This window comes from Lissotriton vulgaris, chromosome 3_1 (assembly GCF_964263255.1).
Source record: "Lissotriton vulgaris chromosome 3_1, aLisVul1.2, whole genome shotgun sequence".
Taxonomy (NCBI): Eukaryota; Metazoa; Chordata; class Amphibia; order Caudata; family Salamandridae; genus Lissotriton; species Lissotriton vulgaris.
In genome coordinates, this window is record NC_141689.1 from 1,391,533,335 (window position 1) to 1,391,560,237 (window position 26,903).

General features: G+C 44.3%; 1 protein-coding gene across 1 annotated transcript in view; it reads left to right on the plus strand.

The window, feature by feature from the left end:
• DCAF10 (DDB1 and CUL4 associated factor 10) overlaps window positions 1-26,903 on the plus strand; it is a 218,976-nt gene that overhangs the window by 42,209 nt on the left and 149,864 nt on the right. The window contains exon 2 of the mRNA XM_086961863.1: window positions 8,096-8,209. Within this exon, the coding sequence (XP_086817989.1) occupies window positions 8,096-8,209 (114 nt within the window). The remainder of the gene's footprint in view (window positions 1-8,095; window positions 8,210-26,903) is intronic.

The window sequence follows — 26,903 nt, forward strand, 5'->3', positions numbered from 1 at the left end:
ATGTAGCCACTGTACCTCCGTGCATGTCTACTAACACGTGTTCTGCGTACTGTCCGTTCATTGCCACCAAAGTAAAACAAACCTATGAAAATAAACCCCAGATCAACATTCCTCCCCACCTCCCACAATCCCAAAGTGAGCACAGTTAATAGCCCCCCACCCCTTCCCCTTAGAAACTAAAAAACGGAACGAGTCATAGTGTGTAACACGTGGGGGCAGATGTTACCAGAGCACCTCTAGTAGCCATTGGCCTTAATCTACGCAACTATAAATCAATATGTGGATTTGGAACAAACCATATTGCCATTGTCATCTCGGAACTACAAGTGTATGGCATCGGACCAACTACAATCACAGGCAGTTCGTATAGGCATGCAGTCAAGAATAGTGAGAACTTTATGAAACCAAGAGAGCACTCCCTGTAAATCAGTGAGAATAAACAATTACAATACTTGCAAGAGTCCTGATTTTGAGTCTTGCTGAGGCCTATGAGAAGGCCGGAGGTGCATGGGACGCTGTTATTTTTTTGTCCCTGGACTCAGTCAGTTCGGGGTCCCAGCAGCCAAGACAAGTAGTACGGATAATGTCAGGCCTTCAAAAAGTTCACAGGCATTTTGCTCCTACTTGTCCAGATCACCATCAGCTGTTCCCCCAGATGCCTTGTCGAGCTCTTCCGTTGCATTATCTCGCGGTGCTTTCTTTGAGAAGATCTTTACTGTCTTTTGCAGCATTTTAGGTTCCGAAAAGATGCGGGTCGATTAGTCGAATGTGACTGAGTGGGTAGAGCATCGCTTTCCCAATGTTTTGGTCATGGAGTCGCCGCTTGAGAGAGGTAAATTGACGCCTGTCTTCCTGGACTTTCATAGTAAAGTCTGGGTTAAGGGAGATGGAGGAGCCCCCGTATTGGAGTTTTCCCAGTTCTCTGGCGCGTCAATGGGCAGAGTCTCTGTCGCAGGAGTTGTGCAATTTAGCTATCATCGGACGCAGCGGGGCACCGGGTGGAGGACGCGACCCAAGTGACCGGTGGGCTCGCTCCACCACAAAGATGTGGGAGAAGGTATAGCGGCCCAGTAGAGTAACATGGCGTTTTTCTATAAAGAGTTCTGCGTTCCCAATTGGTGTGGACTCCGGAAGGCCAGTGATGCAAATGTTGCTCCTCCAAGATCTGGCTTCTAGATCCTCCGCTTTGTCCAGTAGCGCCATGAGTTCCTTGGCCATATGTTTCTGGGTTGAGTCTGTTTCTGACTGAGCCTCCTCCACCTCTGTGACTCTGTGCTCTGTCATGTCTATCCGCTCCGAGTGTTTATCGAGGCGCTCTGACATTATGTCCATACGGAAGACCAACAAATCGATCTTTCCATCTATCATTAACAAACTCTTCTGGACAGCTGCAAACATCTGTTTTACCTCCCCAGCGTCGTCCTCCGGCACGTCCGCACGTTCGTCTGCAGAGCAAGCTTCCTCTGTGTCTCTGGTCCTAGTTCTTTTGGGGTTGAAAAGCAAGTTCGTTAGGGTCTTGTCGACTTTCCCCATGATACCGGCTCTCTGGGCGTCCCAGTCGAATCTGGAGGACTACCAAGGATGCCAGGGTGCCTGCCAGTCACAGTGGCGCGTATTGTTCTTTAATGATAACAGAACTCCAGGGTTATGCCAGTGCAGGCCACACCACGCCAAAACACCAGCCCGAGGGCCCCATCGCTGCGTGGCTATCTTGGCCCTGCAGGTAGGAGTTGAATAGGGCGAGCCTATCGCCCGTCCCGGCTGCGTATCACAGAGAAGGTGCCTTCAGACAATGCGAGCGACCTCTGGACAGGGGCCTGCACAGGCCGAGCGTGTAATGCAGGGAGCGCGAACGGAGCGCTGTGACCAGGCAACACTAGCGTGGAGGATATTCTGGACCTGCAGGAGTCTGGAAGGTGTGCAATTTGGCAACATTGAATAAGGGTGTAGGACAACTCCCAGCGCAGTGATATATGCCCAGACAGGCGCGCAGGCCTGGGGACTTCCCCTTCGAAGCACCACCGGGATCCCACGTGATTTATATGGCGATGTGCCTCTGCTCGTAAGTCCCTCTGTCCATCAGGGTCCCCATCTCACCTGCCACTGGGTAGAGGAGTGCCACACCCCAGCAGGGGTAGCAACTTCGCAAGAATCCAGGCCAGACGGAGGTCGCAGGGCCCCAGGTCGACAGCCGCCCTTGCTCCTTAAGTGGTGCCTGCAGCAATTTCCAGGCCCGCAGCTCCAGGCCAGACTCGGAGGCTGGCTCCGTTCTCGCTGCCGTCAGGAGGCCTCCACTGGTGTTGTAGGCTGGCCGACCCGTCTCAGAGGGAGGGCGAAGAGATGCCGCACCACCAGGAAGGAGCAGTTAGCGCGGTCCGCGCCGCGGGTCAGCACAAGTGACGGTCCGGCTCGCCACGCAGCACAGGGCAATTCCCAGGGATCGTCGACTCTGCCCCTCTTCCCTTGGATCCGCTCCACCTTTATTTAGCAGTGAGGGGTGGGTAGCTGCTGGAAGTAAAGGCTCGGGGGGGGGGCGGCACCGCGATCTTAAGCGGCCCACGTGCACTGGCAACAGCGTCACTTCAGTGCGATTGTCACTTCGCCCAGGGTGGACTCCTCCAAAGTGCAGGCTGCAAGGGAGGGGGTGGTGCTGCCTGGGTAGTGGGCCAGCCTCCGGAGAGATCCCTGCAGCTCAGCAGGCAATGTCCGTGGAGCAGGCACCGAATATCACAGCTCTGGGGAAAAGGCGAAACGTGCCCGGCTGCAGACTGATGCTTAGGCTCTCAGGTATGCCCTTCCCACACGGCCTCGGGCTGTAGTAGGTTGGAGCACCAGAGGACCCCAGCGAGTGCACCCCTTCATGTAGCAGCTGCGGCGGCTCAAGTGGCATCAGAGGGAAGCCCTGACCGAGCTCGGTAGGAATCTCTGCTTCTTAGGCAGGTAGGAGTACCGAAAGTAAGGATAATTCGTGGGCACGCGGAGCTCTTGTGCTGTGGCAAGCTCCACCTGCCAACTTGCTTTCCAGTTAAAAAGAAAATCAACCTTTTTTTCAATCTGCGGATTCATCCCGGATCGGTTAATTGAAGAAAAAAATAGTCAGGATTACGTGGCTGCGCCATTTTGTAAATGCATGGGTTGTTAGCCTTAGCAAAGTTTATATGTCCTTAGCACATTAACTGTTGGGCCTTTCCGCCCCAGGGCTTAGCCCCTTTTTTGGCTAACTGGGGTAGTTTGGCCATAGCCTTTTATAACTTTTTGTCCACTTAAGTTATCCACACCCAATTTGCGTCCTTTTGTTAAACCAGCCTGGGGATTCTAATGGTACCCAGGGTTTCTGTATTGTCCTCTAGGGAACCTAGAAAATAGGTAAAATATAGATACACTTTGGGGAAAAAAATAATGATAAAGTGCTCCAGAGAGAGTCTGTCCCAACTCCCCCTAAAACTGGAATCCATGATCAGTTTGCTATTTCTGATAAATAGACAAAATGACGAATTCAGCATAGGGTCATATGTGTAGATCCTTCAAGGTTTTCCCAAAGAAACAAATTGTTGATATAAAGAAATATCGAAAATAAGTAGGAATAAAAGGACCATTTGTGACAGCATTTTCATCTGTTACTTTGTGTTACAAAAGCAATATACCATTTAATCCGCTAGATCCTTCTGGATGTGGGGATATGTGAGGTTTGTAGGTTCTCTAAGAACCCAAGGTACCCAGAGACAACAACTGAGCTGCACCGTAAATGGTATTTCATTGTGTACCGAGTATAGACCAGTTCATATGGTGAAATATGTAGAGTGAAAAATGTGTATTGAGGAAACCTAAATATTTTTCAAATGGGCACAAGAAATGGAGTTTGGGAAGAGTTTTTTTTTTTTGTACATCTCTGACTTTGTGGGTACCTGACCCAGCATATGATTTTGAGGGTATTTTTCAAATGCCTTCTTTCTTACACTTTGGCTTACATTTTGAAGGTGCAAATGCGGCGAAATCCAGTTAGTAATAACAAATGATCTACTATTCTATGCTCCCACAAATCTTCTGATTAAAAATGGTACCTCACATGTGTGGGTAGAACTAGTGCCTGCGTGAAAAGGACATTAATACCCCATCAGAGGGCGATGAGGCCACTAAAAAATGAGATCCTCAGGCCACAGAGGGCCATGAGAAGAACACAACCGCGACCCCTTCATCCCGGAAGGGACAGTTGGTATCGTGACTGCTGGGGTTGGTCTTACATCGCTCTGTGGTGGCACAGGTGCAGCAAACACATAAAGCATTGGGCCGCAGCCCCAATATGTAATATACAGCACCGGAAATAATGAGATGTCAGCTTAATGCCCGGTGGAGATTGTTTCAGGAGGGGTATCCGCAGTTAGTCCTTAAAGCCTTCGCTGCGGGGGTAATTCCCCCACTGTGCTGGGGGCGTGCACAGCGCCCGCATGCTCATGACGAGCTCAACTCGTCACGAGGCACGGCGCTCCTGTGCTCATGATGAGCTGAGCTTGTCACAGGTGCACCAGCTCCCGTGGAACGCTCAGAACAGCAGGGGAATTATCCTCGCTTGCGAGCGTTCCACGGCTCATGACGAGCTGAGCTCGTCATGAGCACATGAGCACCGTGCCTCATGACGAGCTCAGCTCGTAATGAGCATGAAAAAGGTGAGCATGGAAAAGGTTAACGGCGCTGCACTCCAATGATCACCCGTAAGCTAACCCTACCAGTGTATGTATGCATAACAGAATGCGACTTAACTTGCAATAGTTTTTCCACAAGAAAAGGTGTTGGTCTTTTTTTATTGAAGATGCAACTGTATTTTGGCACGAGAGGATGCTTCTATAGATATGTGAGATAACAGCGGGCTAGGCTAGAGTGGGAACGCTAGGTTACGCGCGTGCAGTAACTATTCTAAAGCCTGCACACTTCACACATTGTGAGAGAAACCACACACATCACAAGAGAAACTATTTGCAACTGCTGCTTTTAAAAGCGAGCAACGCAGAAACATTTCACTTACAGCAAGAGGTGTGGAGGAGTAGAAGGCAGCGTGTCGGGATGCCGAGGGTTCCCGCACATATCACTTGCTGCATTCGTTTTGGAGGCAGTGGTACACCTTTAAAGAATGTATTTTTTATGGCTCTGCACTAATTGTCGTTGTTCAACCTTCAAGGGCATGACGCTCGTCATCGCCTCAGAGAATGTTCTACATCTCTTCCTAAGGGTTGGTGATGTTTTGTTTAAAGTCCGTTGTCTGGGCATTGGCTGATTGATGCTCCTGCAGGGAGGGTGCCCTCTATTCTTGGGCCACCCGTTCCACTCCTGGGGGTGATAATAAAAAAAGATAGAGATCCACCTACCTACTGTGTCTGCATCCGTGCATAGGCTCGGTTGTCATGGCATGTTTTCTAAGCTGAGTGTTGAAATGCACATCATGTAAATCATGCAACAAACATAACCTACATATGAGAGTCTGTTAAAATTCAAAAAAGCTCTTTTCCCTAACATGCAATATGTTTGTGGATGTAATTGCTACACCTAGAGATACATATTAAAAGTGAGAATTTTTAAAATATGAATTTAGAACCATTCCTGCACTGGCCATGGCAAAAATGTTTGTGAACTAAGAGGCAATTAAATTGTAATGAGAACACTGTATGTGGCCAACGTTCTGATAGATAAAGCAACATTATAGTCTAATAAGTGAAACCCCAATACGTGTGTATGCCTCATATTCTAAACTCGCACATTCAAAGGTACTTTCATATGCAAAAATGGAAAAAGATAGATTGCTGAAATAAAATATTTGCCTAAGGTCACACAGTTTAGTTGAGAGAGAAAGCCGGTATTAGTCCCAAGTTTTCTGTTTTCACTTTTTCCTAAGATCCACTAAATGGATATCTATTTGCCTCCTATTCCTAACCTTAGATGTTGGTGCTTTGTGTTGAACTCGATCTGCATAATTTCCACATTCCTTAAGAAGCACAGGAGAGACTGGGCATGCAATTTGCTTTTTTCAAACCATCTCTTTTTTTCACATTTATATTGAGGCAACAGTTAAATTTCTCAGATTGTTAGCATTATAGTTAATTTTGTTGCTGCCTGAGGAATTTGCACTGACTCACAATTCCAGTGTCGTAGCCAGTATGGCATGAACGCTGAAGGTCTCTTGGTCGCTGTTTAAATGTTGAAATGCAGAAATCATCAGCCGTCAGTGGCTCCTCGGGTCTCTAGACCCTGGTGTCACTGCACCTGTTGCTCTATCCTTTCATGTTGGATCTTCTAAAGGATTGTATCTGGCGCATTCAAACATATGTACATAGCCTTGGCTGCAGTGCACAAAGACCTTACACTTGCAGACACAGAAGAAAATAATTAGAGGGAACATTGCTTGCAGCTAATGGACAATTACCAGTGTCTGTCTGAGAGGCAGTACACAGTGCAACTCACTGAGTAAGTGCCCTGCATGGGGTACTCTCACCTGAGTAGCTTTCAAAAAGACCCTCGCACCAGAGGGGCCAGAATTGTGATATTGTTGACTCCTGGCACTATAGCTTTCCATTATAATCTGGCTTTGTGAAGGTGGTCTGACTGGGTGGGCCACACCTTGATTTGTTGGAGATGGGTCAAGATTGATTTGCATATACCCTTGGTCCAAACTGGGGTATATTGTGTGCAAAATAACAATGGACTGTGATCTGGTCCCAAGTAATTACCGGTGGCTGAGATTATTTCAAGAACTCCAGCTGCCGCTTTTTTGTATACTTCAGCATGATACTGCGGGGAAAGCATAAGTTATTAGGTTTCTTAGCAGAATGCAATGCAGGCTTGCAATGCCCCACTTCGAGGCAGGAAAGGTGCTGAATAGACAAGAGGGCAGTGTCCGTTTTCCACATAGTGACGTTAATAGATTTTGCTTGCATGGGTAAAACAAGATGGCTGTACCTTTTCATTATCACACTGGTATGTGTTGCTCTTATCAAGTGTTCCTTCAGATATGGAAATGGCTGCCATGTGTTGTTTGACATGGTCTTTTTCCTGGCCTCTCAGATGTGGAAGAGGTGTGGTGCAGCGGCCAGGGCGGCTGACTCCGGAACACTGGGGCTCATGGTTCGATCGCTGGCAGCAGGTTAGCCCAGCATCTTCTGCCTCTGGGCAATCGCTTGCTTATTCTTCCCGACTGCCCTCAGCGCTGGTACACCTCGCCTGAGGAAGCTGTGCTCTTTACAAATGCTGGTATTATCATTTTTATTATGTTTGGGTGTTTACCAGTGTTCCTCCCTTGTATGGCTCATCGAAGCTCCTTCGGTGTGAAGGTATACGAGAAGGTCCTTCAGCAATGAGAATTTAGCTGAATACCCTACAAATACGAGTCTTGCTTTCGATTAGGAATCGTGAGCCAAGAGGTTTTTGGTCCGATCTCTTGGAGATCAAACTATACAATGGTATCCATTTTTTCAGAGAAAGGTAATTCATGAACTGCACATTCCGGCCAGCCTTTCAGAGGCACACAATGCATTAGCTGACTATGTAGGAGTCTATATTTTGTTTCCAAAAATGTTGATTTGTTTTACCTGTTTGATTGCAGTGCAAGCTAACATAATTTTAGGATTATATGAACTACTTGTTACATGAGCGGGAGTCTGAATGAAACTTATTTAAAGAAACGGTCAAACTAATCTCGAGATCGGTAAATGACATTGCTTGAATGAAGAAGACTAGGCACAACAAAAAAACCAAATATTTTTGCGAAAGAATTTGTTAAAACGAAATTGCATTGACTTTGATGTGCATTAATATAAAAAATGAATTTCACCTTCAAACACTAACGTGACTCATGAGCTTTCCAAATAAGATGTAGAATTTGCATTTTCAGAAAATATTGTTTTGCTGTTGTGAAATATTTACAAAATAATGTGTGAATTACCATGGGTGAATAACCATATCTTGAAATTATGTGAATTGTGTGGCATGAATTGTGGGGATTCATTTAGTTATGAATATAAACAGGCCAATATTAGAGTCTCTTATGTGCATTGATTTTTATCAGTAGAAATGTTACATGTTTTTTTCTCGTCTCTTGTGCATCCATTAGATCTGTGCTGACAGTTGCCTGTGAACAGACCGAAGTACTGCTTTTTGATCCCTTATCGTCAAAGCACATTAAAACTCTTTCTGAAGCCCATGAAGACTGTGTAAACAACATCAGGTAAGAGTAGTTTAATTCAACTATGTTTCTCTACTCGGTGAAATAACTTTTTGTAATAATTATATTTTGCTGTTAACGTGACACACCGTACAATTTCATGATGAGTAAAGGATCATGTGCAGAAACGACAGATTTGCCAATATCATAAATTCATATCCAAGGGGGAAAAAATAACCAAAACCACAGATCGCCCCTCAGACATTACTTGAAAATTACATTTAAACGAAATCTTCCTCCGATGCGGATGAGGACATAGTATGAATCAGATGCATGCAATCTTTTGGATATTGTCACAAGTAGATCCCCTGTCCTATGTAGATGCTTCACGTGGGTTGTGAAAGAACACCATGTAGAATTGAACATGGTCACTCAGTCTCAAAGAATAGTGGTCAATTCCTCCATAGCATATATGGACCAAGCCTTCACCCAGCGCAAGTTTAGTGAAGGAGGCAGTGGCTGCCCAAACATCTGTGCCATGCACAGGTGGGCTACGAGAAGCAGATTAGAAATGAGACGGCCCTGAGGGGTTGTCGTGGGAAAGCTCCTATCAACCCCGGGTCTCCCAATAGAATTGTGAATGGTTTCATTGGAAGGTGGATGGTAGTGATGGTTTGCAATGTACTCTGAATCTCAACCCAGAATGCCTCACTCACTGGGTAAGATCATCAAGAGTGTTACATTAAGTGCTTCTCTCCGTACACCACTTCCAACACAGGGCCGAACCCCCAACCATCTTGGCCAGTCAAACTGGTGTAAGATACCAACGAGTCAATAGTTTGTGTTTTCTTTGTAGCAGATACATATCGATTTGGCAGTGTATTGCCAGATAGCTACAGAGATCCCAGACTATACTTGGGGGCTAATTCCCTTTCCCATTGTGATACAATGGCATTTTTTTTTTTTAGGGGAAGAGTCAGCTGTAAGAGGGATCGTTGGAGCCACGATATGCCTTTTAAAGCTCACATTTTGAAGATATAAGGACTCAATAGGTGCATACTTGCGCCGGAGGGCCCGGCTCACAGGAGGTCTACCTGCCTGGTTCAGTCTGAAGTAGTCACATCGAGCCAAGGCAAATTCAGTAATCAAATCCTCTTGAGACCCTAATTCCCCATCATCATAGAAGTCCTGTAGGGTAGGGGAGCAGTCCTCGGCCAAGTGAAAAGAGATAGGATGGGCCACACCCGGGGAGAATTCAGATTTGCATGCCAAGGGGGTGAGGCGATAAGGATAAGTTGGCAAAGCCATACAGTGTCGTACTTCCTTCCAGTATGTTGAGTAAGGAAGTCTGTGGTAACAACAGGTGAGACCTGGTGACAAAGTACAGGGAAGCCACAACAGCTCATGGAGGGAGAAAAGGCCTGTTCCACGTGAACACTGGTTTTCTTACCAGATCGTGGTTCCAGTCCAGGGAGGCCAAGACATATGGGGGAAATGTCAGCAAATCCCAAGCCACTGTCCACCAATGGTTTTCTTAATGTTGCACTCGCTACTCATGAGCAGATTTGCCCCCCCAGTCAAAATCCAACATCTTTGCACGATATGTCTACATAGAGGCAGGGAACAGGCCAGTGGAAGAATCTGAGAAACATTGAACAAGAGAGGCATAAAGTTCACTTTCAGGCTATTGAGTCTGCCCAACTATGAAATCTCTAGTTTCCCCCACCAATATAAATCCTTGAAGAGGGTTGTAAGAAGAGGGGGTGTTTTAATTTCAAATTTGTTTTATTAAGTTCAAGAGCAAGAATAACAGGCACAGTAAGGCGGTAAGCATGCAGTAGGGTTATGTAGCGAGCGAGACAGACAGGCACGTCTTCTCTGAGAGGCCATTCAGAAGCATATAAATCACACCTACACAGTATGGCGATGCCGGCATATAGTTGAAGGTGCCATGTAAGAATTACAATCAAACAAAACCAAAGGAAGAACTCAACCCCCCACCCTCCACCCAACAGCCCCTCCATCCTCCCCCCTCCCACCCAACAGCCCCTCCATCCTCCCCCCTCCCCGACCAGTATGCCAGTAGTTCGGAGTCTCCCTGAGTGCACTCTCGGGCTGACAAGTAGCAAGGTGTTTAAGGTTGTGGCGGAGCCTGTGGTGGGTCTGTGAGCCGCAGAATGCGAAGGTATTTGGGGCAAGTGATTTCGTGAAATTCCCTGGATAAGAGGGACAGGAGCGGGTGCCAGGTCTTCTGGAAGGAGTCAGTCGATTGTGTGAGTGTGGCCTGGATGCGTTCCATGCCCAGTGTGAACCACAGTTTGTGTAACCAGCCAGTGTGGGTGGGTAATGTGGTGGAACCCCAGAGTGACAGAACGTGTTGCGACGCTGCTTGCATGGCGATGCCCATCTGTTTGCCTCGCAGTGACCTTAAGGGAAATGTGAGTGCATTGGGTAGCCCTAGGATAGTGTATGCAGGAAAGCGCGGGACTTCAGTTTCAAAGGTGGAATCAATATCATCCAGTACCGCTTTTCAATACCCTTGCAGAGCGTCGCAGTCCCACAGGAGGTGGGTCAGAGTGCCCCGTGCGCCGCAGCCTCTCCAACACAGAGCGCTTCGGAGAGGATTGCCCTGATTGAGTCTTGCCGGAGTAAGGTGCCAGTAGATGGCCAATGTTATCGCCGACTCCCTGGCGGCAGTGTTACGGGTGGTGTGTGCCGCTCTATAGAATACAAACCCCCATTCCATGGGCGAAAGTGTTCTTCCGAGCTCCGATTCCCAGCGCCTTTGCCCCGCCGTTTTAACTGGGCCGGCCACAGGTGATAACATTTTGTAAAGGTCCGATATCAGGTGCCTATCCGAGTCTTTCGTGATCAGCCATTTCTCAAACGGCGTCATTGGTCGAGCAACTAGGGGAGCGTGGTCCGGGTGCGTGAGCCAGTGGCGCAGCTGGAAGTATTGGAACATGTGAGGTTTAGTCACTCCGTAGCCTTGTGTGATGTCGGCAAGGGAGAGGAAGCCCTCTAGGTCAAAGAGATGACCGGCTGAGCGGCAATCTGTGCTCCGCCACTGCAGGAAGGCACGGGGATCGGTGCCTGGCGGAAAGTCCGGGTTATCAAAGAGCGGAGTGAGCGGGGAGGGGAAGGTCGTCAGGCCCCGCCTGACCGCCACCGTGTCCCACGTCCTCATGACGGTGCGAGTAACCGGGGAGCGGAGAAGGTATCGCGGTCTATGCTGGCGGGCAAGAAACGGTACCTTCCACAGCGACATCTGAGCCATCGCTCTGTCTTGAAAGAGCCTTCTCTTTTCCGACTCCGGCCTGTACCATTCCACTAAATAGCGGAGCTGTGAGGCCTGAAAATATTGCTTGAGGTTAGGGATCCCGAGTCCCCCCTCGTCAATGCGTCTGTGCGCCACCTGTTTGTGCAGTCGTGCGCGTTTCTTTTCCCAGATGAACTGGTGGAAGGCATTTTGCAAGTCAGCAATCGTACCTGGCGGCGGCGTGACCGGAAGGGTCTGGAAGACGTATAAGATCTTGGGCAAGGCTGACATTTTTACAGCCGCTATGCGGCCCAACAAGGAGAGGGGTTGCTTTGACCAGCGCGCGAGGTCGGCTCGAATTTGAGAGGTAAGTGTTTTATAGTTAAGGGTCACCGTTGAGTCCGTGGAAGCAGTGAGGGTAATCCCCAGGTATGGAAGCTGCGCGGAGGATTGCAAGTCGCAGCCAAAATCAGGTGGTGGGGTATTAGGAAGGGCGTTCTTGCCCAGGGGTAAGATCAAGGATTTCCCCCGGTTGATTTTGAAGCCCGATACCGCTCCGAAGCTCTCCACTTCCTCCAGGAAAGCAGGTATAGAGCTGGACGGTCGGTCCAAAGCAGCGATGATGTCATCGGCGTACAGTCCCACCACGTGGGGTTCATGACCAAAGGAGATACCGCTAATGCGAGGGTTGTCTCGGATTTTCTGCGCCAGGGGCTCCACGTACAGGGCGAACAGAAGGGGCGAGAGGGGGCACCCCTGACGTGTGCCTCGTTGAATTTCGAAGGGGTCCGATTTGAGGCCGCCCAGCCGGACCCGGGCCATAGGATGGTGATAGCAGCTCGCGATCCATGCTTGGAACCGGCCGCCCAGTTGGTATCGCTGCAGGACTTTTTGTAAGTAGGTCCAGTCGACACGATCGAACGCTTTTTCCGCGTCGATGGCCAGAAGCACCGAATCCGAGACCTGAAAGTGAGATTTATCCACGAGGTGCAGTAATCGTTTAGTGTTATCACTGCATTGTCGGTTCGGGACAAAGCCCGATTGATCCGGCTCGAGGATACCCGGAAGGCAGGGGCCCAAGCGGGCCGCCAGCACCCCAGTGAATAGCTTTAAATCTAAGTTGAGTAAGGAGATTGGACGGAACGCAGAGCAGTGCGTCGGGGATTTGCCCGGTTTGGGCAGCACCACTACGTCAGCTGCCAGCATGTCCGGCGGGATGGAGCTTGGGCCTTCGAAAGAATTAAACAATCTCGTGAGTACCGGAGCTAGTGCATGGCCGAAGAGCTTGTAGAAGCCCGAGGAAAAGCCATCAGGGCCCGGTGATTTGAGCGGGCGGAGGCGTTAGATGGCGGCCAGGACCTCATCAGGGCGGATGGGAGCATCTAAGGCCTCCACTGATGCTGGGCATAGTGGCGTGATTGCCGCCGATTGCAAGTATGCGTCAATGTCGGACGGCGAGACTCTGTCTTCACTGTACAGAGAAGCGTAAAAGGAGCGGAAGGCGTTAGCTACCTGCGTGTCTTCAGTGAGCGCGGTACCGGAGTCGTCCAAGAGAGTAGTGATTTTTGAGCGGTGAGTTTTGGCTTTTAAGGCACTGGCAAGAAGGCGTCCGGTGCGATTACCTCCTACGTAGTACGTATGGCGGAGGCGAAGAGCGGCAAATTCCGCTCTGTCTGTATCGATGCCGGCTAGTTGGGCCCTGGCGGCTTTCAGTTGACGCCAGATCCTCGGGGCGCAGGTGCGGCTATGAACTCTTTCAAGTTCAGCCACTTGTGCTGAGAGTTCAGCTCTCTTTTCTTTGCGGACCTTGGCGTCAGCAGCTGCGATGGCGATCAGCTCCCCCCTGACTACTGCCTTCAAGGCGCCCCAGAGAGACGACACCGAAACTGCAGGGGTGTCATTGGTGGCGAGGTAGTCCGAGATGCATTTGTGGATTTGCCGAACAACAGCCGGCCTCTGCAATAGGGGTTCGTTGAGTCGCCAAGAGCCAGGAGTGCGTGGTACCGTGGGTATACGGAGCATCAGTTCCACCGCATCGTGAGGGGGTGTTTTAGAGGAGTATAGATCTTTTGACTTAGAAGGCAAATGAATCCCTAAGTATGTAATGACTTTCAGTTTCCATTGGAAGCTGCTGTCCCCCACAGGGTCCTCGACGGTTTTGAGGATAGGCAACCTCCATGCCCAAGACTTGTTGAAGTTGATTTTAAAGCCTGACGCCTGAGAGAAAGTGTTCAATTCTTCTATAAATGCTGGCAGGGTGGTGTCCAGGTTCGCAAAGAATACCGTCGGCAAATATGGCACTAAAAACATCTTTGATCCATTTGAAACCTTATGCGCTGGATTTTAGAGAAGTTACCTTTCCTTATTAACGTGCCAGCAGCACCATTTGCAAGGCCCAACTTGCTTTTTGCATTCCAGTTTTGTTTGTAATAATACTGAAACAAATTTAGCTAGAATTCCCTCATGGAAGCACAGAATTAAAAGTGGCTAATATTATACGGCTACGTTTTCACAGAACCGTTGATATAAGGCATCAGGGAGGCAAACCAATGAGCTTATTGAGGTTTCCATACCATACTTTTTTCTTTCTTTTGTGTGGCATGGACTGATCTCAAGACCTGGTTTTGTAAGTTGCTACACCCAATCAACTTCTTCACTTTCAAGGCAGGCCAGATAATAGGACTCTGGATTTCTGTAAGGTCATGTTGTGCTAAATGCAGCGATGACTGATTAGCTAGTCTTTCTTCATTAACCTCTGTAATAGGCTAAAGACTGGACAGCAGGGCTAGGAAATGTTTACTCTTCTAGCTAGCTGACTTCAAATGTTGCTTCCATTGAATCCTTGAATGGTTGAAGTTTGTGACAGAAAGACATGTGTGCCAAACTGTCCCTCATGTGCTTTCTCTCCATAAACGATATGTCCAGCCCATTAGAGCAGGTTCATCATAGTCGATTTTGCAACAGGAACAATGATGAGAGCATTCCATCAGTTGGAGGTGATAGATAGCTGTGGGAATCTAAGGTTACAAAGTGGCCTTGTATGATAGTTCTAGGCTTAGAAGTTTACCGAATCAGTCTGCATCAACGATGAGGGCATGAAGGCTAGCTGCAAAGAAATTTAACTAGGAGGGTACTTCGGTTGAATTTACCCCTCTTTAGAGAAGCACAGCAGTTTTTTGAGCGATTAGCTTCCTCCCTTAAAAGCCATCTGCAAATTATTGCAGTGAGGGCATCTTTACAACCTGCTGAAGCCTTGGCCAGGTCGTTAGCACTGCCACTCTCTCTGGCTCGAACAACTGCTTGCAGGGAAACCGCTCTCCGATGTTAATGAATCCTTCTGAGTGTTAATGTTTAGCTACCTATTACGTTACCATTGGTAGAGAATCAGAGGGCATTGCCTTGGTGTAGTTGTATGGGGAACATGGTAGCTTTGAGCGCATCTGGTGATTGAAAGCTTTGAGAGAGTTCAGTTGTAAAGGTTTTGTGATGTTCCTTTTTTTCTTCTTTTTTGCCCTTTTTAGGTCGAGCGTTTGAGACCTGTGGGCAGGGGTGTGGAATTTAATAAAATATCTACTTGTCCATGGGGCAGGTTGCTTCATAAACCTACTTGTCCTGTAACAAAATCCACTTGTCCCGTTGGTGCAATGTAGTGCAGCGACAAATTGTGGCAGCAATCTCATTATATAGGAGCTCTGATATAGCCTCTCTGATTATGCCATGGCTCATACCATAGTAGTGTTTGAATACTTGCTTGCAATCCCTTTATGTTGCCACGTTTCCACAGATCTACATACCAGGGCTGAAGTTAGTAGTAAGCAATCATTCCAGTGTTAGAATGCCCTTTTCAGTCTGTGCAAACCTCCTAGCATGTTTTAAGAGTTTACAACAACTCTTCTCTAATCTTTTTCCATGCTGGGAACTTTTGGAACTTTACTCCTGACCATGGTAGACGTAAACCTCCTTCTAGAGTTGGGGAAAAAAGTGGTTGGAGGGAAAGTGAATTTATAAACACTCAGATTTTTGCATGAGGAAATCTACACATGCATATGTGCTCAAGCTAAAATGCAGTTCACAAATATTTTCTAGGAATACTATTTCTTTTACTACTTCTGTAAATTCTTGGGAAGTCTTGAAAGCCGTATGGCTGCATTTAATGCAAGGACATATACCATAGGTGCACTTTTGAGACTTTATTTAATAATAGAGACCCTAATTTGGTCTGGCGTGGACCATGACCTTCTGCGTTTATTAAAATTCTGTCACTCTCTCTGTATCGGCTGGCTTCCCAGTGAGGGACGGCATTCTGCTCTTTCACATGGATCATATCGGCACACAAAGTAATTTTGTTCAGTGCCAGTAACTACTGTGGCAGTGTGTGCTTTTTGAGGCCAAACTTTTTTTTTGCTTTTGCCAGTCTTTGTTCTAATGGTGAGGGCCTGGCAGCTCCAACACCAATAAGGTTTTACAAATACCATGCCAAAACAAGTCACACATTGACAAAACTAAAAAGCTGACCACCATTTTCAGACCTACTGGCTTTGCCAATGCTTGCTTATTTCTGTTTCCCAGAATCTTATTGAAACTGGTGACACTGATTTTCTATTATGAATATTTTTGGGAAATACTAGCATGCATCAACATGTTACTAAATGATGCTGCAAAGAAACGGTACCTGGAATTTTACAGTGGTTTAGCTAAATGTTTTTTCCTGCTTTCCTTTTTTGATCAACATTTTTATTTTGGAAGCAAAGAACCCTCAATCTTGCTTTCCAGCTTCTACAAATATTTGCATTGAGTCAAAGAGCATTCTGGGAGCATTATACATAGCCTCATATTGCTGAACTTTGAAAACATGTGTACACATTTTTATACTGGAACCACTGTCAGTAGAGCAGTATGAGCTTACAACATTTACTTGGAGCGCTCACTCTAATAATAAAGGCTTTCAATGAATGAACCATAAATACAAGTTTGAACAACATTAACCTATGGATACAAAAATATTACCTTAACTGCAAACAGTGCCCTCCCCTGATCCATATTGTGGTACTGCAAACTGGCATCCTGAGGGTTTGTGCTGCAGGGGGTTTGGCCTACTTGTCCCAAGGACATGATAAACATAAACTTGTTGCCCTTGACCCCAAACAATATGTCCTAGGCGTCGGGCTGTAGGAATTCCACATCCCTGTGTGGTATACAATTTGTGGGCTTAAATCCCATACATTGCTTTTGAATTCTTTATTTGGATTGTCCTTACAAAATGCTTGCTTGCTAGTGGGGAATCCTTCCTTTTCATCTTTTTTTTTTTGTCTTTCATTTCCTCCCATGTAGCAGGGACCAAGTACTGTATCTTTACTCTTTGGTTGTTTATCTGTTCGCTTGAAAGACCATTTTTTTTCTTGGTTTCCTACTCGGGTTACTGTTTCTGTTTTCAGCTTCGACGCCCTTAGCTGCTTGCATTTTAATGCAGCATTTATCCCTCCCACCTCCTCCCATGTCGTTGCATGACCCTTCCACTCGACCTTGTGCCTGGTGCTCCTGTCCCTCACCCTCCCGCCATGTTACTTGTTTTGTAAGGCACAGGGAGCTTTGGTGATTTCGTCCAGAATCGCAGAGCATTGACTGTGCGCAGAGACCTGAAACTTAAAGCCACGTCTTCTCCTGGAAGGAGAAGAAAACCTATTGTTCTGAATGTGCTCTTCAAGCATCACATGGGACTTATGCGCTCCTATCACAAACGTGTTCTTCCCTTTAATACCAATCCTTGTGTGGCGTCCATTATTTGCCCATTCTCCTTTCCTGATCGAGCACCCATGACCCATTTGTGTGCAAACAGATTGACTGACCTTTTATTTATGCTTAAATATTTCTTTATTATTGATTGAACTACCATACAATAAATGATGGACATATACAATGTCGCACTGTACATTACCAACATAATACGCATTTCTTAGTGCCGTCTTTACATAACCTGTAACAGGACCTTCTTGGTGTACGAAACTTATACCTTATGTGGTGCCACACAAACTGTGTAGCTGCGTAAAGACATTAACAATTATAACAGGGGGGACCCATTAAACCACGTAGGCATCTGGGAAATTCAAATAAACTTTACAACAATGATGCCTATGATAATGTTCTCTGAAAAATCTAATATAGGACCGATACCGAGGATTATCTGTCCTCTGTTTTTCTAAATACTCCATGAATTAATCTCAAAATATACTTTTATCTTCATTCATCTAGTCACCATCTAGACAGTTCAATAAATTCAACAAACAAGAGAGGTTTGCAACTTATTTTAGTAAACCATATCTTTTTTCATAAGGAAAATTAATTTTCACTTTTTTCTGTATCTTTTTAACTTTTTTCATACATATACATATACATACACATTTACCACATTTAACATGTATATTTGTACAATATTTACAATATCTACATACATAAGAACAAACACAAAGAAACAACGAAACTTTCTCCTGAACCGTTTTCGTGGTTCAAAAAATGCCCAATAATTCAAACAAGGAAGTTCTGCCACTCAATTATAAGTCCTTATTCCTTTATCATAGTCACCGCATCCAATTCTAATGGAGCCTTGGAAGATAAAATGCCTTTGTACTTCCCTTTTACTTCAGGCTCTCATCCAGTCTCTTTCATTCGATTTAATATTTTATGGTGGTGCCAGTATGAAAAACAGTCTACGCGTTTCAGCCTATGATAAATTCAGGCCTCTTCAGCACTTTGGGCAACAAATTATTTTCCTAAAAAATAAAATATATAATGTAAATGAATCTTATTTACATATATTCACCATTGCGACCAAAAAGTCACGATTTAATACATCAATCTTTGAGTGACCATCCTACTATTGACGTGAAAGATACCTAAAGGTGTATCGGCAACATTAACTAAATAGGTGACACCACACAGAGTGCAACGGGAAAGGAATTCTCAAGTGAAAGCGAAGCCACTAAATACCACACTAATTGTCCTTATTCACACACCAAAGAGGAATCAAATACATGACTTGTGAATAGTCAAGGGAAAATTACCCTAAATATTACCCTGGTGCTCAAAAAACAAAAAACCAAGTCCCCAACGATAAATACCTGCATACATATGCAGTCTGGATCGTGGCACAATTCTGTTGGTAGGTCCCGAGCCTACCCAACTCCGGGGGCTTGTAGTTATAGCAATCACCCCACCAGGAGTATCTGGAAAAAAAAACACTCCCTGTAAGGACTAAAACACACTCTCTGTAAGGACTAGACCCAAATCTCGGTTTCGTAAATAACATGCGACAACACTCACCTCAAAAGTGTCAAGTGTGGTTGAGATCCTTCCAAATCAGCCCCAATAGCTCAAGGGTCTAACCAACGCAACCGCGACCCTGCACGGCGCTAATCGTACTTCTCACAACAACTCCTTTTCAGTGTGCAATCTTCATTACACTCGCTACCGCGGCGTTATACCCACGGCGCCATATAGAAGCATAGATATCGAAGGTGGACTAATTTCTCAAGCAGCGGGGGCAGACTACGCCTACACTGGGACTAAAAAATAAAAAAAGGACTAAAACTCGATCTGTGCAATGTACCTACACATCATGGTTCTATTAATTAGATATCCAATAGTTAGAAAAAAACAGCGAGAGCGTGCTAGGCATATGCCAAGACCAAACGTGATCCAAGGGACTACACAAGAAAATCATTCCAATTTAAAAACGAATAAATAAACTCAACTAAGTTTACAATTATACAAAAAAAAAAATCCAAAACTCGCCAAAGCGCCTAATTTATATAGTAGCATTAAACAAACTAGGACAGGGGTGGTGAATAATAATGAACCTTATAACCCAGTGAGTTGCCTCAACCTCGTACATTCTAGCAAGTTCATATATAAGTATCCAATGATTAATGCAGGAAGATCAATTTTAAGCACACAGTATTCCATGAAACAGGTATAAACATAATCACCATTTTCAAAATAGCAATGACCAGATCTCATCTCTATCATTCAAGCCAGATTTAGACGTTTGATATTTCTCAATCATTTTTGCTTCTAGATGGTTTAATTTGGTTTCTACCTCGCCTTTTTTCATATTCGAGACACTGCACAACACTGACCACTGTATATCTTTTTCTGAATGATTGTGTTCCATAATGACTTACTAAAGGCGCCCCTGGAGTTTTGCATTTTATTCTTGACTTATGTTGCAAAATACGGGTCTTAACTGCCTGGATGGTCTGTCCAATATAAAACGTGTCACATGGACACTTTATACAGTATATAGTATTTCTAGAATTACAGTTAGAGAAGGATCTTTGGGTGTGAATATTTCCATTTATCACAATCTCTTTAGGATCCTTCGTTAAGCCACAGGCCGCACAATTATGACATTTAAAATGTCAGATCACTGGAGGTAATCCAAGATGATCTCTAGTGTCTCTAGACGGAGACACATTTTTAGAAGTTGTAGCTCTTACTAACTGGTTACGAATGTTCTGACCTTTCTTGAATACAAACAGTGGTCTAGGTATGTCCAGATCTCCTAATATTTTCCAGTTTTTTTCGAATTATCTTCTTAACCTTATTGGCCCGAGGGTCAAAAGTTAGCACGCATGTGAGTGAGGTGTTGTTGTCCTTATCCTTAGGTACCAGCAATGTTTCTCTATGGGTATACCAGGCTCACTTGAGAGCTACTCTGACTAATCTTTTCGGATAGCCTCGTTTCACCAATTTTTCTTTTAGTTTAATCAAATGGAAAAAGTAGTTTTCTTTGTTGCTGCAATTCCTCCTTACTCAGAGGAATTGACCGTATGGTAAATTCTCTTTAAGTGTGCGTGGGTGGTTACTTGTGAAATGCAACAAAGTATTGCGGTCTGTAGACTTTGTGTACAGACTAACAATCCATTTACCTTCCTCATGTTCAATATAGACATCAAGAACATTAATTTTATGTGGATCACTTGAAACTGTAAAGTAAAATTTGCGTGTCCTGCGTTTCAACCAATTGTGGAACTTGGTTAACTGTACAGCATCACCGCTCCAAATCATAAAGATGTCCTCAATATAGCGACACCAAAACTCCACTTGATGTTTATATGGGTTGGTGTCACTATATATCCATTTATGTTCAAATTGGGCCATCACAAGATTAGCAATTTCAGGTGAAAAACTGCACCCCATAGCAACTCCAGAGATTTGAAGAAACAAATTATCTTTAAAATTGAAGAAATTATTTTTCAAACATAATCGAGCCAAACCTATTTTAAATTGAGTTGGTACTTGATGGGGGCGATCTCGTAATTCAAGAACAAACTCCATCACACTCAATGCCTCATCTTGAGGTATGTTAGTAGAGTGATTCGATATCGAAGGTGGAGAGAAGCTGTTCAACACGTTTTAAAGTTTAACCCCTCTACCTTCGATATCAAATCCATGGTGTCACGAATGTAAGCTGGTATTTCTTTGACAAGCGGAAGTAAAAATACATCCACATATTGTACCAATGGTTCTAAAATAGAGCCGCAGGCTGCCACAATGGGTCTCACTGGTGGATTTGTTAGGGACTTGTGTACTTAAGGAAGTACGTAGATGTTTGGAGTTTTTATCTTTGGTCACTATTGACGAAATCCAATTCGTTTTTGCATAACCAACCCGCGTAAAACCTTCCTGAGTAATAACTCGAATCTGTTCCTTAAGTCTAGGGGTAGGATTAGTGTCCAGTGGTCTATAAAAAAGTTTGTTTGACAATTGGTTGGTTATTTCTTGCTCATACTTTTTAGTGTCCCACAGCACTATCTCTCCCCCCTTATCTGCCGGCTTTAAAGTATATTTTGAGATTAATTCAAGGAGTATTTAGAAAAACAGAGGACAGATAATCCTTGGTATCGGTCCTATATTAGATTTTTCAGAGTAATTTCCATAGGCGTAAAGACATTAAAGCAAGCATTCTCCGTTGTTTGAGCCCCAATTTAAATAAATAAAAAACTTACAACATACACCATAATAATAGTGAAACTGTGCCCCCTACAGGATGTTAAATGCTGTAAGTATTTATGTATGGGGGTGGAGAAGATGGGTGGATGCAGCAACCTTAAGGAGCAAAACCTCCATTACAACGCAGTTATTACATCGCACTGCTTTCACAACGCAGCTATTACAACGCAACTGCCTTTACAACGCAACTGCCTTTACAACGCAACTGCCTTTACAACGCAACTGCCTTTACAACGCAACTGCCTTTACAACGCAACTGCCTTTACAACGCAACTGCCTTTACAACGCAACTGCCTTTACAACGCAACTGCCTTTACAACGCATGCCACTACAACGCATGCCACTACAACGCATGCCACTACAACGCATGCCACTACAACGCATGCCACTACAACGCAATCCACTACAACGCATTATAAGGTAAGTAATGGAGATTTTTAAGTTTTAGGGTGGGTATGTGTTTTGGGGTGGATGGGAATAGTAAGTTTTACCCCTACATTAGCCAACACTTTTCCTACTGTTGCACTCACTGGAGTTGGAATAGTAATTTTGACCCCTTCACTATCCAACACTTTCCCTACTGTTGCACTAACTGCCCAGTATCCCAATTCAGTTACGTTATGTCCCGCCAACCAGTGCATTGGTCATTGCAATTGCGCGGCCGCATAATATTTGTAGTGCCAGGCTCCAGGGCCTCCCTCTGCTAGGGTAGCGTATAACATTGTGAGAGAGACCCACTTTCTACCGGTACCCCATATTAGGGTAGCCAGGAACATCCTAATGTCTTGAAAAAGCTTTTGGGGGGATTCGGATGGGTAGAGCAAAAAAAAGAAGAGCAATCTGGGTAACACCAGCATCTTCTAAATGGCTATGCGTCCCATATGGGAAAGCGGTAGCTGGTGCCCTGCCCAAATTGCCATCAGAAAGCCACGTGGCTTGGGTGTCGGGAGGGTCTTCCTTGGGTTGAACCATGCTCTTTTTCTGCCTCGTTTCACCAATCTTCTTGGGTATCCCCGCTCCACAAGTCGTTTCAGAAGGCCATCTGATTCTGTAAAGTAGTCATCTTTGTGTGAACAATTTCGACAAATTCTGAGGAATTGGTTGAAAGGCAGGTTGTATTGCAGACCTCTGGGGTGATGGCTGTTATTGAAGTCGGGTGTTCCTCTCCGTTGGTTTTCTGAAAAGTGGTGTACAGTGAATTATTCTCAGACTTGATTGTTATGTCCAGAAATTCAATGGTCTTGGAGTCCCAGTGTATTGTGAACTTGATGTCACTTGATCTTTCATTGAGCCACTCGAGGAATGTCTGCAAATCTGTAGGCTCCCAGTCCAGATGAGCAAAACACCATCTATGTAACGTTTCCACAGGATTATGCGGTCCATGTAGGGATTATTTCGATTGTAAACTAATGCATCCTTAAAATTGTCCATATACATTATCACTAGGTCCGCAGTGAAGCTTGCACCCATGGCGACACCCTTAGTTTGTAGGTAGTATTCGCCCTGGAAGTAGAAGTTCTACTTCCAAAAGTTTAATGATGAATTCAGTCTGGATCAGGGCAGGTAAATATCTCTTGTCCATTGCACTGCCTATTACTTTAAGGGCTGGCAGTTGTGGAATGCTGATGTATAGAGAGATGAATTCCGTCAGGATCATGTCAGGTAAAGATGTCTTGTCCAGTGCACTGCCTATTACTTTAAGGGCTGGCAGTTGTGGAATGCTGGTGTATAGAGAGACAATGTCCATAGTGACCAATAACTGGCCTGTGGGGTCAGAAGGCATATTGTAAACCTAATGAATGACCTCCATCATGTCCCGTGGATATGATCTGGTCGACTCTGCCAATGGTTTTAGGAAAAAATCCACAAACTTACATAGTAGTTCCAGCAATGAACCACACCCGAGAATATGGGGCATCCCAGTGGGTGTTCCATGTTTTTATGAGCCTTAGGCAGGATATAAATTGTGGGTAAGCGTGGTTACTTCTGGTTCAAATAATTTAACTCTAGGTCAGACAGCTTTAGTATTTCAATGTTTCCTTTTGCAAGTCTCGTTCCTAATCAGGATATCAAGACGGGTGCACTAATACATTCACAAACAAACACACTTACTACAAAGTAAAAATGAAAGCAAATTTTTTACTCAAATACTTTCACATGTGAAAACAAATTACTTCAATCACTGTCCCTAACGAATATTTAAAACCTATATGTAGGCTGTCCTGTTTTCAGTTTCTATTTTTGGTAAATTCTGGTGGGGTTTTTTCAGTGTTTTCAGTATCTTAAAAAACAGTTGTTATCAGTGGTTACACATTTTCACGGCACTAAAAACAACAGAAAAAGTGTTTTTCCGGTGTTTATGGAACGTTTTGCTTTTATCATTGCTTGCTTTCTGCACTGAAAAAACATGGTATAAAGACAGTGTACGTATAGCGTATATGAGGTCCAAAGAGATTTTTGCAAATGAATCTTATTGTAGTACACCATACAATACTTCTTCAATGAGTCTTTGGTCATGTGTGCTCGTGCTTTCCTTCCCATGTAAACTTCTGTGAAAAGGCCCTCAGCATTCATAGCCCCTTGGGCTGCCCCGCTAAGGGACACAGTTGGGATGACTCTTTCTTTGATGCCACATAAAGCACGAATTGATAAATATTTGCATTTTAGTTCCTGGGCATAAGAAAACAGTGCATCAGAATGGACTAAAAAGTCAATAGCATCCCTCATTAACTCTGAAGATTGTAATGATGCTTTCAGCATACCATCTTACAAGTGGCAAGGATCTCCTACAGGGAATCACTTCAGCTCGGGTATCAATTTTGACAGGTCATCACACACATTTTTTATATACATAGCTGAATCCCTACAAATACAAACAATATCACTCCAATCTTTGTTGAACTTGGAAAGAACCTTTTTTGCAGAGCATAACAAGTGACACTGCGTTCCATGTTTTCCAAAAGTCTGGTGTCTCGTTTTCACCACTATCCCAGATGCTTGGTGATATATATACTTGTCACTATACCTTACATTTAATGTTTGAAGCCTGAGGTGTTGGCAATTCACTTACTATCAATACTGTCCCACTAGAAACTATGGTCTGATGTATTAAGGGTTTTTACCCATTCTCTGTGGGTTAATTTGATGACACATATTAGGAAAGATTTTTATGAATCTAGCCGTTTTACCTATCAGTGAAAGAATCAAATGCAGCCAAAATATCAAATGTGAGTTTGATATGTCCTGATTCTCTACAGTTTATAATATAATTAAACTAAACCTAAAACGTGAAACTAAACCCTGCATCCTTAGACCAAAGGCCATAAAACTGAAAAAAGTAAAAGGAAGAAGAAACAATATTTTAGTGGCATCCCTAAAGAACAAAACCCAAGCAGAATAATGTTAGCCAGTCTTTCTTACTATTAGCTTGTATAACAAAGTTACATTTTATTGACCCCTTCAGTAAGAACAAAATGACTCTTTCATTTTCTTTTTCCTTTCTTTGAAAGGCATTTAGTTTGTGGTTGTGCAGGTGTTTTTTCAGTGTTTATATGTTTTCACCGGTGAGGGCTATTTTTCTTTCAGTGGGGTTTTATCAGTTATTATAGGTTTAAACCTAAAACCCCACTGCCTACCTATATGGCACGAACACTTAGTGCTAAAGCATAATACACACTAAAAACAACAAGTAAAATGTGTTACTTCATATACTTTTTGGAATCACCAACTATATATATACAATAATCCTGTAGGTACATCAATTCAATCTTGGATCCTACAGGGTTTTGAATAGTTTGTTCACGCCAAAAGCGGGGATTGTGTCGACGTTTCGACCCTGGGGGGGGCGATGCGGTGTTTTCACGCATTAAGGGCGGGTCTTCATCAGGACTGTATATATATGTGGGACAGCCTCTTGCAGACCTAGCTCCGCATGGAGTCCTGGTCTCTTTCTTTGATCAACACGAACGGAAGGTGAAGGACGCGATCCACGCGAGTTAGAAATACAAAGGAGCAACTTTACAACCATCTGTATAGACTAAATCAATACAGAGGTGCATTAAACATCTAGCCGGCTTGATTAAGACGTACCGACAATACGATTCGGAAAGAGACCAGGACTCCATGCGGAGCTAGGTCTGCAAGAGCCTTAGGATAACCTCTGTGAAAACTGCTATGAAAAGGGCAAGGTTTACTTGAGTGAGTGAGCCTGTTAATACCAAGACAAATAAATGACACGTCCTCTAACGTGCGTCCTGACATTTAACCCCAAGGCCAATAAGGTGAAGAACATCATCCTTAGTATTTGGAGAATGTTGTCACAATTTGGGATCTCTAAACCCTTAGTTTATTTTAAAAGGGTTAAAAACCTGAAAGATTGGTTAGTCAGAGCAATGCCCGATGATCTGCCTCAGTTGTTAGGGCTACCTCCCATTACCTGACATTTTAGACGTCAACGTTGTATGGCTTGCAAGTTCACTCAAACAGTTTAACACTGAATGGCATAAAAGTTACACAATCTACATTCTCTAATTGCAATTCCAAAAACGTTGTATATTTTTTAACTTACCCATGCAAAAAAAAGCTTACATTGGGCAAACCATCCAACTGGTGAAATCTCGCATTTCAACACAGTTGCAGAATCAGATGCCCTACCCATAGGGCTCTATTTGTGCAACATTACACATCATTGAATCTTATAGAAAATTAGTTGGAATGGTCAGTGATATTTGTAGCACAACAAGGCAAAAGACAAGAACACACCCCTACCGTTCTAAATATAAAGGAAGCACGATTAATAGAGAATTTTAAAACTGCATCAATAGATTTAAATGATGCTGATGAAATGTGGGTGGTAATTTTATAGCCATAAAAGCACTAAGCTGCTCTTGAATGAAATTCTGCAATGTTGTACCTTTGTTTCATTCCCAGCCATCTTGTAGTGAAGTGCAAACATTTCTATAGACAGCCATGCCATGGTATATCCGGTTTGGTTTTGTCCTTTATACACCTGCGAGTCTACATATAGATCTATATATATCGGTACATACATTTCTTGTTTCAAATTCCAGTCACAATTCTTTTTGCTAGAACATCATGAAAAACGCGTAATAGTGGTTACACTGTGTTGCAGAAGATTTGAGACAAGCTTCTGAATAAAATAGTAAGGTGTGTTTTTGTAACAAAAGTCACATATTAGCATTTAGGTGTAGATTGTTGCTTCCAATAATACTTTGAAAAGGGATTTCATACACTACAAAAACAACACAAACCAAATTGGAGCATTAAAAGATGGCAGGCACATGAACTTGCTCCCATGATGCAAAAGGGCTCAAGCCCATCAAGTCGGGCTTTCAATACACCATTGTTTTCTATTATTTAATGATCCTTTGATTTTTAATTCTTAAGTACACTGCGTCTCAGGTATAACCTATAAGTTCTTGATTTTAAGAGCATTATTTGAATGCGCCACATACGCCACGCATCAACATT